General features: G+C 36.2%; 2 protein-coding genes across 19 annotated transcripts in view; one reads left to right on the plus strand and one right to left on the minus strand.

The window, feature by feature from the left end:
- Positions 1-6,558, minus strand: part of LOC147871054 (structural maintenance of chromosomes protein 6-like) — a 32,303-nt gene extending 25,745 nt beyond the window's left edge. For 5 of the 8 annotated variants that reach the window (XM_087341370.1, XM_087341379.1, XM_087341380.1 and 2 more), the window contains exons 1-5: positions 4,672-4,915; positions 4,247-4,516; positions 3,263-3,563; positions 2,425-2,563; positions 1,002-1,095 (exon numbers count right to left, since the gene is read on the minus strand). The gene's annotated coding sequence lies outside the window, so the exon portion shown is untranslated. Of the gene's footprint in view, positions 1-1,001; positions 1,096-2,424; positions 2,564-3,262; positions 3,564-4,246; positions 4,517-4,671; positions 4,921-6,359 lie in introns of those variants that run through there. The other 3 variants (XM_087341372.1, XM_087341381.1, XM_087341374.1) reach the window with 3 other exon arrangements.
- Positions 6,559-7,013: 455 nt separating this feature from the next.
- On the plus strand, positions 7,014-18,822 carry LOC147871055 (uncharacterized). 11 transcript variants are annotated; one of them, XM_087341392.1, is made up of 7 exons: positions 7,014-7,286; positions 7,762-7,945; positions 8,293-8,406; positions 9,733-9,895; positions 10,785-11,039; positions 11,471-14,403; positions 15,339-18,822. In XM_087341392.1, the coding sequence occupies exons 4-6, from the start codon at positions 9,880-9,882 to the stop codon at positions 11,647-11,649; spliced, it is 450 nt and encodes a 149-aa protein (XP_087197518.1). In that variant the 5' UTR covers positions 7,014-7,286; positions 7,762-7,945; positions 8,293-8,406; positions 9,733-9,879; the 3' UTR covers positions 11,650-14,403; positions 15,339-18,822. The 11 variants fall into 11 exon arrangements, with proteins under 11 accessions (XP_087197518.1, XP_087197519.1, XP_087197515.1 ...); XM_087341393.1 differs by lacking the exon at positions 8,293-8,406 and having other exon boundaries at positions 15,339-15,482; positions 17,897-18,822; XM_087341389.1 differs by lacking the exon at positions 8,293-8,406 and having other exon boundaries at positions 11,471-13,028; positions 14,191-14,403.
- The last annotated feature ends 223 nt before the right edge of the window (positions 18,823-19,045 follow it).

Below are 19,045 nucleotides of genomic sequence, written 5' to 3' on the forward strand. Positions count from 1 at the left end.
TTTTTTTTTTTGGTTTTTACGCTTTTACTGACGTGAAAACCTCACATCTTAAAGCATGTGTCAGCTCAGAGGTTTTAAAGATGGCAAAACAAACTGTAAGGCAGGTCACACACATAGAGAAAATAAATTAATATCAATGTTATCCAATTTTAAATTGTCTGTTGCAATGGTTTCCGATCAGTAAATTATAACTAACACCTCCTAGGTCCATGCATGGCTTGTTCATTCAAAATGCTGTCACTCTGAACTGATATTCATCACTTTCCTTCAGATCATACAAAGAATTTAGTGTTACACAGTTCAACCAATCAGATACATACCAAAACTAACACATAATGCTCCTCAATTACCGTATATACCAAAATTCTATAGTCGTAAGTAACTACTTGTCAAAATCAGCTATTAATATTAAAATGAGTTTAAAAACATTACAAATCAATACTAAAGTACTCCAGGTGTTGGGCAATCCCCCATTCAGCCTGGACCTGTCACTGTATGACTTTCAAGGAGTTCTCTGCAGAGGGAATTAATGGGACGCACGACTCCATACACTTACGAACACTTTAACAGCCATTACTAACCCCGATCAATCCCCAAACAGGCTTCCTTCAAAAAGCCTGTAACTATTTATATTTCCCACCAGTAACACTTTATTGTAATGTCTCAAAATAGATTTCATCTCACTCCACTTTTCAAATTATAACTACGTGCGTTGTAAATTCTTACCTAATACATTGACTTGGAAAGATCCTTCATCCAGACCAGAGCTGTTCCGTAACATTGTATGTTCTTTCATCTGTCTTGAGTGGCTTATTTTCCACAGACCATATTACTTCTGGTGGAGGTTCACTAATAAAATCGATGTCAACGTGAAAGATCTGGCCTGCTTTGATGCGGATATCATTCAGAGGTGTCTTGATTTTAGGGGGATGTCAGTTTCATAAGTAATATTATTGACAAACGAATATTTCTCAGTGTTTAATAAGTACAGAAATACTTACGGTATCTTGCTTCAGCAATCGCAGTATCAGATGACTCGCTAGGTTCACTCTGGCCAGCTGAATTTGTTGCAATGACACGGAACGGTACAGTACCCTGAATGGTAAGTAAAATTTCTTGTTTATTTTGGTGCAGTATGTGACAAAATACACCAAAGTAAATTAGAGAAGTATAGAACTTGTACAAAAATATCATTAAAATCTGTAACTCACAAAAGAAGTAACTGTACTGATTATCTCAGAATGAAAAAATGAGTCATAGATACAGCCAAAATAAGAGATGTCAACTACGGCATCAGACTGCTTCTGTTTCATTTTTGTGAAAATAATGGACAATAACTTGTAAGATATCAATTTGTCAATTATATTATCAATATGAACAAAGTATTCACAACTTTTAATTTATTAAATTATTTTAAGATGCTGGAAGTCATCCCTCCAGCGCTCGCGTACACCTTTGGAACGTCCCGACTCGCGTGTGAGCGCCGCGCCGCAACCCATCAATTGAGCAAATACTTAATCAGACTATTACTGACTTTTAATTTATTTAAGGAGTTACGATTAAGAGACTAATAAAATGTTAAAACATTGTATAAAAGTCCAATTGAAGCTTCGATTTCATCGATTGAAGTTTCTAAGCAGTCTCTTTGCCTAGAATAATTCTCTCTAATGTTATCCAGTGTTTTATTTGTGAATTTTGTGATATCGCCCAATAAATTATCTGGAAAAATAGCTGCCAGAACTCGATCTCGGTTTTTAAGTTTTTTGCGCATCCCTTGCCCCGAGGAAAGTGAGAGATAATGTGCCTTTTTACTTCTTCATAGGGGAAATTTTAGAAATTTATTCATTTTATCTTTGCCAAGATAAACATCACTTATCCCTAAGTTGGAATCTTCATCTAAACTTTCAGCCGAGTTTTCTGATTGACTATCGTGATTCTCCTCTTGTGGTTCCTCATCAGAATCCTGACTATCATCGAATTCACAATCTATAATTTCTCCTGCACTCACTTGTTCTAATAACCACTTCAACTAAACATTTGGATCAGAAGATTTTATTTTAGAAGACATTACTGGTAAACGTGACCAATAGAGACGAAATTAACCCAAACTTAAAAACAATTCACTTTAGAACACAAACACTCGCGTGTGAGCGGGCCGCCGCACTATCAGAATTCTAAAAGTAAACTGATAAAAGCGGGTCTATAGTCGTAGCTAGAAATATTTCCTTTGAAATTCCCATTTAAGGGGGTTTCCTCTTAACATAGATAAAGCGACAGGAGAGAAAACAATTCCTAGAAAGAGTGTATCAGACTTCTACTGAAAATGCGGCGCTGCGCTCACAACGCGAGTCCTGGAGGGTTAATAACTGTATCTTGAAGAGAAAGGAATATCATCAATATGACAATTTGGTATTTTTAACTTACACTGGATTGTTAAGCATTCACCCAGTATGGACTTCCTTTTTCCTTCTTCTGAATAATACAGCCAGTAATGGGAGAACCACTATCTCATTTACGTCTACATGGTCCATGATAAATGGCTTTCCAGGAGCATCTGGTCCGTCTAATATAGTAAATAAATTTATAAAGAAACAGATAAATTATAATCGTTTTAACACAGCACACTATGGAGAATTTAAATTACATACTGAATATTCTGCTCCTGTAATTACAATATTTCTATCAGTGTTAGTAACATTTGTAGTTTTAGCTGTTCTTAATGATGTCAGTGAAGTGCCTTCAAATTTTAATTTTGTTGAAATATTTTAAGTTTTAAACACAGACCCATTTAATGGAATAATGAAACAGAAACTTTCACTAACTTTTGTGCGTGTATGAGTGTGTCTCTCTCTCTCTCCCTCTCTCCCAGTAGTACGCATGGATATGTCATACTGTCACATTTGTATTATAAAGAAAACAAAAGTGGAACATAACAAAGATATCCTTTAGTTCATTACTTCTTTGAAAAATATGACGAAAAAAAATTAAAATTAAGAAACTGTACAACAGAGATGCAGTTGTGCTGATGACTTTTACATATAAAATCAATTTTTCCCAATATTTTAATGCCTGTTTTTAGAACAAATAGCAAAATACTGCTAATCAACCAATGTAATATCAGATTACTTGTTTCTCTTTTTCTATAAAAGAAAGCACTACTTATAAACATTAAGATTTGAAGAGAACAGAAGTAAATTATATGGACTAGACAAATATATTTGATTATTATTTTATTTTCACAGAATCGTATGTGATTACATACCAAATTCATTCTTCGCAATGATGCTCTTTGCTGTCTCAAGAGGATCAGACTCTCCTATGCTATTGACAGCCTTTACTCGGAAGAGGTACTCCTTCCGATGTATTAGTCTTGTTACGTCATGAGATAGACCTGAAGCCATGCCTGCATCTGCCCATGTGCCCCTTGACACATCCATTTTCTCCACAATGTAATGCAGAATGGGACTTCCACAATCAACCAAGTCGTACCTTACACGTAAGGCGAGCGCCCTCCTTTGTTATATTGCTAACCACTAGAGGACCTTCAGGTGGAGATGGTCGATCTGTAAACATAATATAACTTTATGATTAAGAACATTTAGATTCATGGTATATTAATTTCATTTAAAAGAAATATTCAACACCTTACTTAAGTATAAGACTAGAATATTTATTTTTGACTGAATGCTTAATTCTTCACATCCATATCTCATTCCTAGGCTTGCTTCCAAAAACAAATAATTGGGTATACGTAGCCAAATAACTTCAAAAGCAAATAATTACTACTCTTAATTTAATATGGTATGAAAGTTGTCATTTTATTTCACTTATGTAACTAGTGCTTTAATTTCATAACAACAAACTGCGGCTATGTAAATTCTACACTACAACCACTGTGATTCAGTACAGGACACGAATGACAGACACTGACATTTACTTTTGTATCCAAAACACTTCACTTCAGAGAACTGCCTAAATGTAAAGTAAGCTTCCACATGAACAAGTATCCCTAATTCTACAAGCATAAGGGCAAATACACTTACATATACCACGTATCAACAAAAGTAATTTTAATGTTGATCCTGCTTTCTTGGTACTGGTACAAAAAGCAAGACCACTATTAATAACGAATCACCATGAAAACTTAGAAATATTTTAAAGTCATAATACACTACTTCCCCGTCTTTATTTCGGTTATCAGACTGACTGGCCTAAGTACACATGTGGGTTTTGAAATCACACTCACCTTGCACAGTGACACTGGCAGAAGCTGAGGACTCCCCAGTGTGAGAGTGTAGCGCCCAGTATCATTAACGAGCTGAAAACAAAATCTCAAACACAGTCTGATTGGCAAATGTCTGAATATCAGCTCGTACTTCAGGTTCAAAAGGCTTGCCATTTACGGAGCATTTGTCTTTAGGTCTTGGTGAAGCTCCAATTGGGATGGTGTAATTAATCTTCTGATCAGCTTTTACTACCATATCTTGTAGCAAAGTCTTATCAAACCATGGTGCCTCTGAAAAATAAATAAAGATTTCTTTGTGGAGATTGAATTTATGTTACATAATTGTAGTAGTGTTTTGGGACATAAGTATCCCCATTATAAGGGAAGAGAAGGAAAAGGTAAAGAATATGAGGTTTTCACAGCGGTAAACATAAGGTCTGTTATACCAGGTTATAATGCCATGTAGCCTTGTAGGACACAAGTGATATTAGACTGAAGATGGATGCGATGTGTTCCTCCAAATGTTGGTAACCACTTAAAATAACTATATAGCTTCATGGCCAAGAAAACCATGATTTTCAGAGAGGGAAAAAATTTAAATGATAAATTTTCAGAAGTACCACTAGTCACACAACACAACACAGGAAGAATAGGCCATTTTCTTCTTAGACAGGCACGCCAACCTGACAAACTGGAAAGGAACCCACGTGTTGTGGACGATACAGAAGTATATAAAATTCACAAGAAATTATAAATACATCCAGACAATTGCTTGCTACATCCATCAATAACGAAATGCATCGTGAAGCACTTGCCAATCGATTTCATAACCACATATCTCGGAAAATGTAACCTATCCATTTGCGTAAAATTAGCCAAGGCTCTGAGATGTAGATGTAATTATAAGGATTTCATTATGAAGTAAAAATTCTGTGGGTATGAATTAGTATCATATACTGAAATTATTAAGAGAAGACCTCTAAGGGACTTTCATGTACATGGCATGCTGTTTAGTCATGAGCTCGTAAACAGGATATTCCACTGTCCACCACTCGCACGGGAGAGAAGCCGTTAGAATGTAATGAGTGTGGTCACAAGTTTGCTAAAAGTTTAAAGTTACATATGTGATGACATGTAAACATTCCTTCAGAACAAGTATAAAAGTGGATAGAAAAGTTTTTTCTGTACAAAATAAAGTTATGAAAATTAAAACTAAAGGTTTATATTGTTGGGAAGGCTCCCATCTTACACGAAAACACATATACAAATTAGTGATGAATCAATGCTTTTTTTTTTTGTTATCCCAATGCCACTGAAAGTAGATATGTGACTGGTAGGTAATGCATAAGGAACAGCCTATTATATCACCTTTAAGTCAAGCATTTAAAGGATCCTCATTGCAGTTCTGTATGTCAGTAAGAACATGCTGCATTAGGCTAGGCTAGCTTTGGTTAGCTGGTTCCACTTTGTTATCTTATTATCTTTATGCCAATGAAATATGTGTTACTATTTAGGGCTAAAGTTGCTGCCTTAGAGGCTTTTCAAAATAACACATTTTTGCTTGCAAAACTTATGTGGTTAGTACATTTTATATACACAAAGATATTCAACCAAAACCTTTTATGTGTTTATTTTGATACTAGATTAATTGCAATAAAAATGTGTATATACAGTATTTTGTGTACAGACACATGTCCAGTAAGGTCTTATAAATTAATTGATATTAAGAGAATCAAGATTTTGGAAAGGAGTACACTTTACAATATACTGACTTTCTGAACTTCATTGATAATATGTTACAAGACACACCTGAAGATGTAGAATGCAAATTAACAAAATTGAATTCTACAAATTATGAGCTGGGTATCCTAGCAATTTAGGTAACAAGAAGATATTTCAAGGAGTTGCTGATATCCTGGATGATGATATAAAAATAACAGAATTCCTTCATGTTTTGTCACACAACACTCCACATTATTCAAAAAATATATCGGAATGTTGTACAACATTGGTTCTAACAGCTGCTGCAAAGTCACAAAGTGCAATCTCTGGTGGACATCTTGAACCCCGTGCTATTTCCTTTATGAAGGCCGTAGCCTTTTGACAGGACTTCTCTGTACATGTGCGTACGTACCACAACGCTGCATAGCTCATTATGTATTTTTATCTGATGATATAAACGCATAGAAAATAAGCTATTTTCCAAACACTGACTTGCCACATTGTAGCAAAAATGTCACGGGTAATATTTACAACATAAACAAAGTCTTTGAAGTTTAAATTATTCACTCCATCACTTCTCCACTACTTGGTATTTCAACCAGTATGCACACGAGAAAGATGACTTTTAAGATTGACAAGTTCTGTGAAGCTTAATTCACATACAACACAACCATATGGTTTCACCCCGTGTGGATACCATAACGCCTTCTCAGTTTTTCTCGCACTGGAAACTACTTATTGCATACATCACAATTATACGGTTTCTTCCCCTGTGTGTATGCGTTTGTGCGCGTTGAGATGTCCGCCCTGAGAAAAACTTCTATTATATACTTCACAAGTGTAAGGCTTTTTACCTGTATGGATAAAACCGTGTATCACAAGATTTTCTTTCTGTGAGAAATGTTTATTGCATACTTCACATTTATAAATCTTCACTTCAGTATGAGTGCGATAATGTTTCTTCAAATCATCATTCCTTGAAAAGTTCTTGTTGCAAACATCGCATTATCACATTTGTACTGTTTCATTTCCATGTGTGTTGTACGATGCACTGCGTGAGAACTTTGCATACACACATTGCATTCAAAGGCTTCTCACCAGTGTGCATACGGTAATGATTTTTGAGAGGTTTGTACCACTGGTGTTACCGATCAGGCATTCGCGTTTAGTGGGCTTTGGCTGTGACGTCACAACTTGGCGGCTACGTTTCGTGAGAAAGGGTACTTTAGAATGTCTGCAGGTAGGCCAATAACCGGCGGGCAAGAATGGTTTTAATTGGAGAGTGGGGCGGAGACCTCGAAACTGTTTTCATGTGCTGTGGTATGTTGGAAAGCTTGAGGTATGCGGCATATCATAATTCAAATACATGACAAAAATGGTCACAAAACAGTTCGTAATCTTTGTAGCTGCATATCTTATGCAAAAAGGTATTTCAGGTTTGCTAATTTTTGTTGCCTTCAGGTTTGTTACGTGAACTCAAATGTAGATGGTTTCTCATCAGAAATGTTTTATTGGTATAGAGCTTATAAACTACTGGAGTAGAAACAGTGTTGTAAGTTGCATGAGTTAAATAGCATACTTCTTATCTATATACTATCTAACTAACTCACTGGTAGCAGAACTTGCAGGTCCAACACCAACAACACTAAAGCCTGTCAGCAGACATGATCCTTACTTTCATGTAAACAACTTATATCTTAATTGTCATATTTTTAATGGGAATTGTACCTTCCTCTGGAATTAGAATAAGAAATATGATTTTTTTTGGCTTATTATGAGTTCCCTTGTGTAAAAACAATTTTGTTTTTTTACAGTTGCATGTACTGGACAGACTGGGGAGATATTTGAAAGGCTGGAATGGATGGCTCACACCAATGATTCACTGGGCTGGCCAAATGCTCTGACCATCTCATATGAAGCAAATGAACTATTTTGGGCAGATGCAAGGGAAGATTATATCGCAGTCTCAGATTTATAAGGCATGAACAGGAAGCAGAGGTAACAACTGTTGCATTGTATATATATTAGTGATTCTACTAAGGTTTGTGGGAGTCGTTGATTTATGGTAGGAATGTTATGGCTGGATATTGTCCTGATGTACACCATGTTTAGTTAATTTGGTATCTTATAGCTTCCTCCAATGAATATGTGTTTCTCCCTCATCATCTTTCACAAATTTATGGAACTAGGATTTATTTTTTCCTTATTAAAATATAAAGGCAATTCCAATGCACAAAAGTTCAATAACATGAATTCATTCTATACTCTCGTCTGCACGATTACTGTGAATTTTGTTCTGGCATGTAGCAAACAGTGAAATTAAATTTTTTCTGTATTCTTTTCAGTTTGACTGTAACAAAAATTGGATTCAGACTTACTTAGAAAGTTGATTTTTATCATGAATTTATTCTGGAGAAGCTTATTGTTGTTGTTGTTGTTGTTGTAAAGTCAACATAAGAGTGAGTATGATCTTCACAGACCAGTTGCAATCCTCAAAGTATATTAGGAAGTTTTTATTACATTGAAACCTGTGGTATTTTGATATTAAACAATTAAAAATCATGTATAGTTCAAAGTGTATTGTACTCTCAGTTGCTTCTTTGTTCTGTTTTTGTGTTCCTAAGTTGTGTGCCTGCTGTATTTTTATTGTACTATGACTCGTTCCACATATGGGTGATTTAGATAAGTTGAATGCGTGTTATCTGTGTGACAGACGTCGTTATGGATAATGCACGTGAGTCTTAGTATCGCTGTTGGTGCATCATTTTAATGTATACTTTATAATATGATTTGTTTCTATCTAATAACATTTCTTGTCTCTCTGTTATGAAGATGTAATACATATATGATAAGTTCAGTTTACTAATGGTTTTGACAGTAAAATTAAAGATGGAGTTATTTATATTTAGTCGGATCTTAAGAATATAGACTTCATGCTTGACCGTTTTAAGACATTTTGACTTTATGTGGATTATCTGGCTTTGGCACTACAGATTAATAATGTTATTCTTGACGGATGCATTCCTGGCAGTGTTACTATTGGAAACATGTGGACAATGTGAGAGAAATAGTGCAGCTGGGTTGAAGAAAATGAAAATCGGTTTCTGCGTTACAGCACGGGAAATCGTATGATTTCTCATTGGCTGACATTTGGCTTGGTTAAGTTTACTCAAATGCAGACTACATTTTTCTACATACATAACCTTAAGAAATTGATGGTTCCAATGATTTTGTTCACTATAATGTACTTCTTGTTATAAGTTGTACTTGTTCTCTGCCACTTTCTTTGTGAGAGCAAGGAAAACCACAGAAAATATCCTTCATCATGGCTGGTATCCATCTTAGATTTGAAGTGGTACATTCCATCTGAATTGTAATAGGAATTTTTGTAATATCAGTTTTTATTCCTGTGGAAATGACGTGTGCATTTTAGTATGCCACAGTTATTATGCCAAATCTTTGTTAATAGAGAATGGAAATGTGATGGAGACACAGACTGCAGTGATGGTTCTGTTGAAGCCAGTTGTAATGAGTCATGTCCAGACAATCAGTTCACTTGCCAAAATAAACAGTGTATTAGCCAGTCTTGGCACTGTGATGGGGGATGATGATTGTGGTGATAACTCAGACGAAACTCAGTGTATATAAATTTTTTTTAAAATGGTGCGTTCTGTCTCGCAAACATGTTTTTCAATACGTGATTCAAAAGACTATTATGAATTAGGATATAGTATTTATTAATATCAGATATTCGAGGAAATGTCTGAAGTTCGCCGACATTTCAGAGGTGTTTGCTGCCCCCATCGTCAGGACCAAGAGCAACTTGGCTTACTCCTTGCCATGATGATGGAGACATCAAGGATCTCTGAAACGCTGGTAAACTTTTTACCAAACTATGCAGTGCTACAACCCGGAAGTCAGCCATCTTCAGTATGACAAGTTACACCAGTAAGTGATACGATATCCATAGCTTTTTTTATTTTGTTGGTGCTTGGGTGATACTGTAAAGATTGGCTATTATATTCCTTTTAGGTCACACTAGAAATTATGAAAAAATTACCATTATATTTTCTTTTTTGACAGCGACTGATAGTAGACTGTTGTCAAGACAGTAGCGAATCTTCAGCTTCCATAAAGGGTCGGAAATTTCTTGAGCATACCAATAGTTTGTCAAGAAGAGGACTCTGTTTCATGGAGTTCGGTAGTTGGTTAGTTGTTATATATATATATGTGTGCGCACAGAAAGAGAAAATAATGTGTAGAAACATTAATTACTTTTATAAATTTACATATGAAAATTTAAAACAGGAAAATGTATTCAGTTATTTTTATATGAGAGCTACAGATTAAGAGTATAGACTTCTTCCATTTATCAAAATGAAGCAGGTGAGACTGATTTATACAAGAAAAACTATGTGTAGAATAAATTCCTCTCTGGCTACCAGCTGTGTTGGGTTTCAAGAACCATCTTCATCCTAATCCAGAGGGTACTGGAGTTAAGTACCCTGGGGACCTGACATGGCCGGTAGCCTGAGAAGAATTCATTATACTTAGTTGCCATGAAAGTTTTACATCATACAAACTTATATTTGTATTTCTTGATGGAGAAAGCTTTATCACATAAGTATTTAAAGGTATTGTACGTATTTTGAACCGAATTATATTGTTTCTTCCTTTATCTTTTGTCTGTTTTATTTATTCTCTTTTTATAGGGGGCAGGGAGACATAAGTTTGAAGAAATTTTCGTCATTTCTGTTTATGTGCCTGCTACACTTAGTAAGGATCACATACGAATCTGTGTAGAATCTTTGCAAGCTACATGGTCGTTTGTTTGCAGGTCGACAATCTGGCCACTGTGGTACTGATCAATTCAAGTGTGCTGACAAGAACTGCGTTAGCAGCAAATTCCGCTGTGATGGATCTAATGACTCTGGAGATGGTTCTGATGAAGAAGACTGCATTCTACCACCATGTTATTTTGGAACCTGTTCACAGAGCTGTGTAGAAAAGAAGGGAGGAAACTTTTCTTGCCACTGCGCTCCAGGTTTCGTAGGGGAAGGAACATCGAGAAACAGGACTTGTTTAGCGAGAGGTAACATTTAGTTCACAATCAGGTCTTCAAGACCTCATTTCTGTCGAGACAAACGCAGAAATGTTTTAGGGCTGAGGGGCATCATGATTTGTCTAATTGATTGCTGATGACAGCCTCTGTGCTGTCTTAACTTATCCACTTTTATTTTTATTCATCAGATATAACTTTATTAAAAAATCTTCTTTTCCATCCTATCTAAATACAAGTTAACTAAAATATGTGAAACTAACATTTTACTTGTAGTTCTGTATGGGTGTAAAACTTGGTTTCTAACTCTACCAGAGGAGGATATGTACATGTAAAAAGATTTTGATTTTCTGCAGGTAATTCTGATGTATACGTACATGTAATTTTTCATTGTTTCCAAATGTAGGCAAATGAAGACTGACACATCTTACGTCAAATTCATGTTTAATGTTTGCGCTTTCCAGGAAAACCTGCCCACTTCATTGTTGCTGGTGAAATGGATCTAAGAGACTTGAATACGTACAAACCTGGTGAAAACTCTCTAATCCATGCCCTTAGCAAATCATTTAATGACCGTGGTCAAAAAGTGGAGTCAGTGGATATATTATGGGATCTAACAAAGCCAAACTACATTCTGGTCTGACCACCACGGCAAGATGATCAGGAGGTCTTATTTCTATGATTTGTCCTCAACATCGAATCAAACCCCAGTCGCGGAGAGTGCAGCGAGATGACTTGATCATTGTGGTAGGCGATTAGCAAGTGTTTTAAGGATCTGATACTTTTCTGAAACTTACATGAAATTTAAACAGATGTGAAACTTTGTAGCCTGAAATTTGAATGGTACGCTGTAGCATGCTCATCCATGTCTCACATTTTTCAGCAACAATGGTCCAAGTAGTCATTGTTATGGCTATTGCTGCTATGCCTACAGACATTGTTGTTTTTACTTTTGTTTATTTTATTATTGTTGTTGGAGGTGGTTTTGGTGTCTGTAATCTTATCGAAACGCAGACTTTTGTCATGGTACCATTCTTCTATTGCGTTTAGTTCACGAGCTACAGAAACCATCTTTATTTGGGACTTGAATCCAGAAGCTATCCCGACTGTAGGTTTTCATTATTTTCTGAAGTTTCTCCAGGGTTAGAATTCCGAAATTGACAGCCTTGTAATTTTGTTTTACATTGCAAAGATATATCTTTGAGAGACTTTTTCCTCTGCCTTCCCTATATTACACAACTGTATCTCAATATAATGAAGGTAATTATAAAAATATCATCTCCCAACAAACTTTAAAGAAGTTAAAGTTTCTCGTAAATCTAAGCACCATGCAATGAAGATGTGGGAGTTGAGAAGTAATCTAATATTTTGGCACCAGGTCACTAAATGTGGTGAGTGGTTAGCTTAAGCCATTCTGCAGGTGGTTGCAAACAGGAAAGGCCTTGCCTCACTTGGGAGGATAGCCTGTAGGCAGTCACATAACTAATTTATCGTTCTTGGTTTTTTATGCCTATGTACAAGTTAATTGGTTATCACATTAATGACGTTAGTTTGCATATTTATTACAACTACATTTTATTGAAACAGGCATTTCTTGAATACATGACAGCAACATTTTATAGTGACAGAAATGTAACTAAGTCCAACTTTCTTAGGTTTTGAAAAATCTGAGCAGAGGGCTCCGAATTTCTCATTGTGTTGCTCATTCTGAATTTTTGTCTCGAATATGTTTCAACAATCCAAGCAGTGGGAATTCATTTACCTGCAAATGGTATAGAATGTTTTGAATCCGTCCGTCTCTTGATCAGCCATTTCAGAAGTGAATGTATATGTTTATTTTCAAGCATCAAACTTGGTAGACCCACAGGGGCTTGCTTTGAACTGGGTGGGCATGCGTGTGTATTGGGTAGATGCAGGACTTGATGTGATTATGGTCTCTGAATTAACTGGAGAAAAGAAACGTACACTCATACACACCGAGCTGGATCGACCTCATGACATTGTTGTGGGCCCTCAAACTGGGTAAAGTTGTGTGTTTTACACACGTGACTTGATCGGTGATTTCTACCACATAGATTAATTAGTTAATGATGCACTGTAAAGTGTGAAACTCTAGTGAAGGCAACAGAATCTCACGCTTCTTTATAACATTCTTGAAGACTGACTTTACAGCATTACTGTTGCATAAGTTCATTAAATGCTAAACACTGAACCATTTGTTCGGGTTGTTTCCAAAAGATGCTGGACTTCTAATTGCATATATTTACCAAATTATGTGACAAACATAATCACGTTTCATGTTCCTGAACACAGCAGCCTCGAGAGTGCAAGTCAAATGAAAACAATTTTGGTACGTGCACCGTCAGTTTATAAAACTGCAGTTGTCTTTGGTACTGTTGCATTACGCCAACCGAAGCTTGTTCATCGGTGCCGATAGCAGCTTCAGATCTTGAGTTGTGTTGCGGATTATTCCTGTAAACAGTATTATAAGAAGAAATTGCATATGGGTTGAGTTTTGAAGAGTACACTGGCCAGTACCAGCCATAAGAAAAACGTGCAGGAAACTGATTTTTCAGAAATTGGTCATGGAAATGTTGATTGAAAAAAAGTAGGATTTCAGAGTCTCATGGCAGTGAGCATGAAGATGGCTGTCTTCTGGGTTGTAGTACCGTGTAGTCTGGTAGATGCTGACTGATATACCAGACTACACAGTGCTACATCTCAGAAGACAGTCATCTTAATATGTCATGATGAGAACCTCAAATCCTTTATATTGATAATTGTTTTAATTTGTCGAGAAAGACTATGAACAATGTGCAATATTTTCTGGTGTTTTGGATGCCTTTGTGTTTGTGTGTGTACACACAAATCGTCTTGATAATGGTCCCAGTAATTTCAATTTAAGCAACCAGCTTGTTTATAGCAGGTCTATTTGGAGTTTCCTTGCATTCTTGCACATAATTTCTTCTCTTCACTACTGAAGTTGAACAACTCTAGCAGGCTGGGAAAACCCTTTCACTACAACACACAATATCTTGTTCAAGACTGCAACTTATTTGTTCATTTTTTAGTGGTCTGTTGTCTTCAGGATTTTCAGCTTGGTCCCGTTTCACCCTACAGTCATTATACAGTGGCAGGATATGTGCCAACTATGAATACAGAATTTTTTTGTTATTTCTCATAGGCTTATCTTCCGGTGTGAATGGTCGTATTGATTCAGCGTATATGGATGGAACTGGGCGTCATTCACTTGTGGATACAATGGAACAGTGGCCAACTGGACCTGCAGTAGACTACCCAGCTAGAAGACTATATTGGACTGATCCCTAATCATGTACTATAGAAAGTGTAGATCTCAGTGGACGAGATCGTCACGTCATCAGAAGATTCCCACATAGTAAGTCTGAGTATCGTGACAGGATTCCAAAGGATCTAATTTATGTAGGATTTGTTATTTTTATGGTAGTGAGTGTGAATATGGCTGTCTTCTGGGTTGTTGCGCCGTGTTGTCTGGTAGAAGGTTTCCGACGTTTCAGAGGTCCTTGTTGCCTCCATCATTATGGTGATCGCGTCAACCAGACTACATGGCGCATCAACCCAGAAGACAGCCATCTTTAATCAAATTAATGGCTTAATTTACTTTACGTTGTTTATTGCGACAGATTTGTAGTTCCTTAGAGCTGCTTTTGATTGTTTTAAGTTTCTTGCTTTTGGCCATTAGTGTGAAAGTAATCTGCACATTTTGCTCTGGATTTTCGTTTTACATCTATAGAGTTCAAAACATAAGTGTGAGCAAACTAAGATATATTTATTAAGTTATGAATGATTCTTCTTTAAAGACTCAGAAAGCAAGCTGGCACATTACTTTCTATTGAAAATGTTACTTCAGTGAATGTAATACTATTCTCCATAGCATAAATATACTTCTTAATTCTTACTTGTGTAGCACTCGTCATGTCTGACATCAGAAAAATGTAAATTCTTTTTTTACTTTTACAGAGGAGAAACCTTACAAAGTGGAAGTGTTTGAATACAACCTGTATGTTAGCACATACCAGACAAACATCATCTCTAAACTGAACAAGTTTAGACGTGGTGATCTGACATACCTTTACACAGGGACTGAATAGTGCATCAGACATCCTTATTGTTTGAGAAAACAAACGAATGAACACTAAGTTTCTAAGCACAGTCTCTACCTGGGAGATAAATAGATTGATTTTCTCCCACAAGGCTCATGATTTAGGATGACAGTTCAGCACACAAATTCTACTATAAGAAATAGTTTGGAGATATTTTGTTTCATATATTGCTCTTCGCCACGATTTGCAGAATGGTTCTGGGGCCACCCAGTCTTATCTACGGTGGATATTGGTATCTCTCTCCCCAAGATGTAAAGCAACTACAGTGTGAAGCTACGATCCTCCAGCCGGTGCTATACGTCTACAATGCATGGGGCTAATCCTAGAGCCTAAAGTACGCTCTCATGGAATGAATTGTAGTCACAGACACAACTTATCCTTTATTTCCTACATTTAGCATTTTACATATCTTTCTAATTACCAAAGAGTTGAATTTTTTTAAAATACAAGTTGCAGTCATTAATTAAATTACTTTCTCTCGAAACTTTTTATTATGTTTCTTTTATATACAGGCTTGCCTCATTTTATTGCGCTTCACAGATATTGCGTTGTTTTTACAAATTGGAGGTTTGTGGCAACCCTGCGTCGAGCAAGTCTATCGGCGCCATTTTTCCAACAGCATGTGCTCACTTCGTGTGTCTGTGTCACATTTATTAAAATAAATATAAATTAGTATTGGATGTTTGGCATTGTAGCAGCATTTCACGCGATTTCAATTGTGACCCGGAGAGAGTTCATAGTGCCAACAAGATTTGTTATATATTAAAGGTTAGCAGGGGTATAGAGAAATAAGGTTTGAACTGAACTGAAATGTAGGTAGGGCAGACATGACATGTCTTCAAGGTGTTCTGCAAAGCAGTGTCTGTGAAGTGTCCCTAAGGGGGACTAACGCAGCCAGTTCTGCCATGATTTGAATATTTCCCTCAACCCAACAAGGAAAAATGGCTAACTGTGCAGTGTCTGTAGCATATGTACTTTCATCCATGGAAACAGAATTAACAACACAATTTAAGCACTTGGACATTAAGGCACAAAACATATTTCTGAATAACTTTTCTATTTCCCGTGCTTTTATATCTTTTAATAAAATGACGTTTGAGATTGTTTGCTTCAAACTGGACAAGTAATGTCAGCAGTGCACTGAAGGCATGCCTTCATATGTGAAGCCCCTATATAAAAGATGTATGTGTCTATTTGCTATGTTTACTTTGTCTTTGGAAGTTAATAGTACAAGGAAATGATGATGTTACATGGGCCACCATCATGCAAGTACTGTGATGTAGCCACTGTTATTACCAATCACAAAATTCGCTGTGCATTTCATGTAGCCAATAAGTCAACAGTTGTATTCGGCTAAGTATTTAATCTTGGTTGTAACCAGTTTTATCATACAGACTGATAAAAACCAGAAGATCACAAAAATGCATATGGGTTGTACAAAACACATCAGGGGGGCTGTGGGTTGATAACCTCTGGTTTAAATGCTGTATTCCTATATTTGAAATGGACAGCCATTTTTTAAAAAAATATGCTTTAATTTGCTATACCTGTAACTGGTTCTTGCAGGTGCAAAACTTTTTGAACATATTATATAGCATTTATAATTGGATAGGATTTTTGGATGTCTGTTAAACCAGACAAATGATTGTAAATCATAACAAAAATTGGTGCCTGATGACATATACATAGAGTATGCTTAATATTCTAATCAGAATCTGAAATTAATTAATACTGACAGATGTCATCATTCATACTGGTGCTATAATGTAAGTCGTGACTGCTTCCTCTCAACAACCGTTTATATTTGTCTCGTCATGTACTACTGTTGTAAATAGCGTTCCACAAAGACTGAATGTTGTTTAAACTTACAGTGAGTAATCCATGTTATCGATCCCTGTGCCACAATTCAACTCTTTGTCCGCTGGGATCGAGCCGGAGCCACACAGAGCTAGGCTATTCTTGCGTGTGCCCAGATGGTTTCGTGAAAACCATTGCTAGGTTTTGAATTTGCAACAGCCACCCTGCAGTTACCTTACTGCTCAAGATATATAGTTTGTTCAGTAGTACAGTATTTTAATACCTTGTATTTAATAGGATAAAGAATATTTTTATTTTGTGTTTAACATAAAATACCACCATGTGAGATGAAAGGTTTTCACAGCAGTGAGAACGATGTTTTCTGGTTTTGATACTGTGTAGAATCGGAATTTTGCTGTATTTTATTTCATTCAATTATTATTATAGGACTTTGAATCACTATAAAATGGTATTAATTTTGTATTATATGAAAATACTACGAAACTATTATTGCAATTAATGGAGTTAACACATATCATTGAATTTTCATTAAATTTTTGTTTAAAACTGTGTACTACTACTACTACTTATTAAATATTTTTCATGAAATTTACAGTTTCAAAATGTAATGTTCAGTAATACAGCAGTACCTACTAGTTATCAGTTTATTGTTGTATTATTAGTGGTACTTAAAATGGAATAGGTCCTGGCAATTGAAACAATATGCACAGTGCATTGTTATTGGTTACAGCAAGAGGCAACTGAAAGTGTGTCAATTCTGTAGGATTACGCACTTAGCTAATGAGAAGACTTGGAGTCAGAGTTAATGAATTCAGTCATTAAACACCATATTTACTACTGAGATTCCCTTTACTGAGATTGTAACAAAGTGAAAATATATTCTAGTACCGTATGTATACTGTAATTAGTATGTGATTTCTCTTTTGTCAGGTTGTGTGCGAACCAACTGTGAGACCTCTGAAGGTGTGTGACTTAGACTGCCATAAAGGAAGACTTGGACACTCAGGAAGAAGGAACAGAAATACCTGGAGAGTTTTGAAATGTGGTGTTGGAGAAGAATAGAGAAGATCAGGTGGACGGATCGAGTGACCAACGAAGAAGTATTGAGGAGAGTCAACGAGCAAAGAAACATTCTGCAGGCGATTACACGAAGGAAAGCTAACTGGCTGGGATATATTATGAGAAGGAATGGGTTACTGAGTGATATCACCGAAGGCCAGGTTGAAGGAAAGCGAGGACTGGGAAGAAGACTGATACAGCTAACCGACGATCTGAAACAAGGAAAGAAGATGACGTTCCAGGAATTAAAACGAGAAGCCGAGAATAGGGAAAACTGGAGAGCTCTTTTTGGGCAGAGCAATGGACCTGTCGTAAGACAGAACACTAAAGAATAATAATAAAGGAATGTGTAAGATTGTGCACGTTGTTCGTACGTGTAAATGACAGTCATTGTACAGTGGTGACAGGTGTCAGCGCTACCGCTGTTCACAGTATTGTAAAAACAAAGACCTGTGCTCTGCAGACATTTTGGTCACTTTATCAAGTGACTCTTTACCTCCACTTGAGGTAATTTACACTTGAGCTTTATCACATAATCAAACATGTAGGATGCTCTTGTCTGATCATTCTCATAGTTCATGTTCCAAACCATTTGATTTCCTAGAAGTGAAGTGTTTGGCTTTTGAACGAGTTTCATTGTAGCCTGAATTGGTTCATTGTAATCGATGGCTTACTGCAGAGACAGTAGATACAGGAAGAAGATTATGTTTCTTTTTAAGGTTCATAAATTTATTTGAAAAGTGTTTTTAATGTATTCTGTATTTAATTGAATACAATGTAAAACGTGTGCTTCATAATCGCTTATTTTTCTGATCAGTTTTCAATACCAAGTACCTGATTTTATATTAAAAGAATGTTATCAAGACCAGCTGTTAGAGACAATCTTGAGCCAGTTCTGCATCTATAAATCCTATACTGCTACTACTACTAAATGTCACTGTATAGTAGGATGGGTTTGTATCACAGGTTTTCCTTGGTCTTATGATTCAAATTCTGGGTTAGTATGTAAGACTTGAGGTT

Source organism: Zootermopsis nevadensis, unplaced genomic scaffold (assembly GCF_977971745.1).
Source record: "Zootermopsis nevadensis isolate Lab colony 2312 unplaced genomic scaffold, Znev_1.0 Znev_ptg000071l, whole genome shotgun sequence".
In the NCBI taxonomy this organism is placed as follows: domain Eukaryota; kingdom Metazoa; phylum Arthropoda; class Insecta; order Blattodea; family Termopsidae; genus Zootermopsis; species Zootermopsis nevadensis.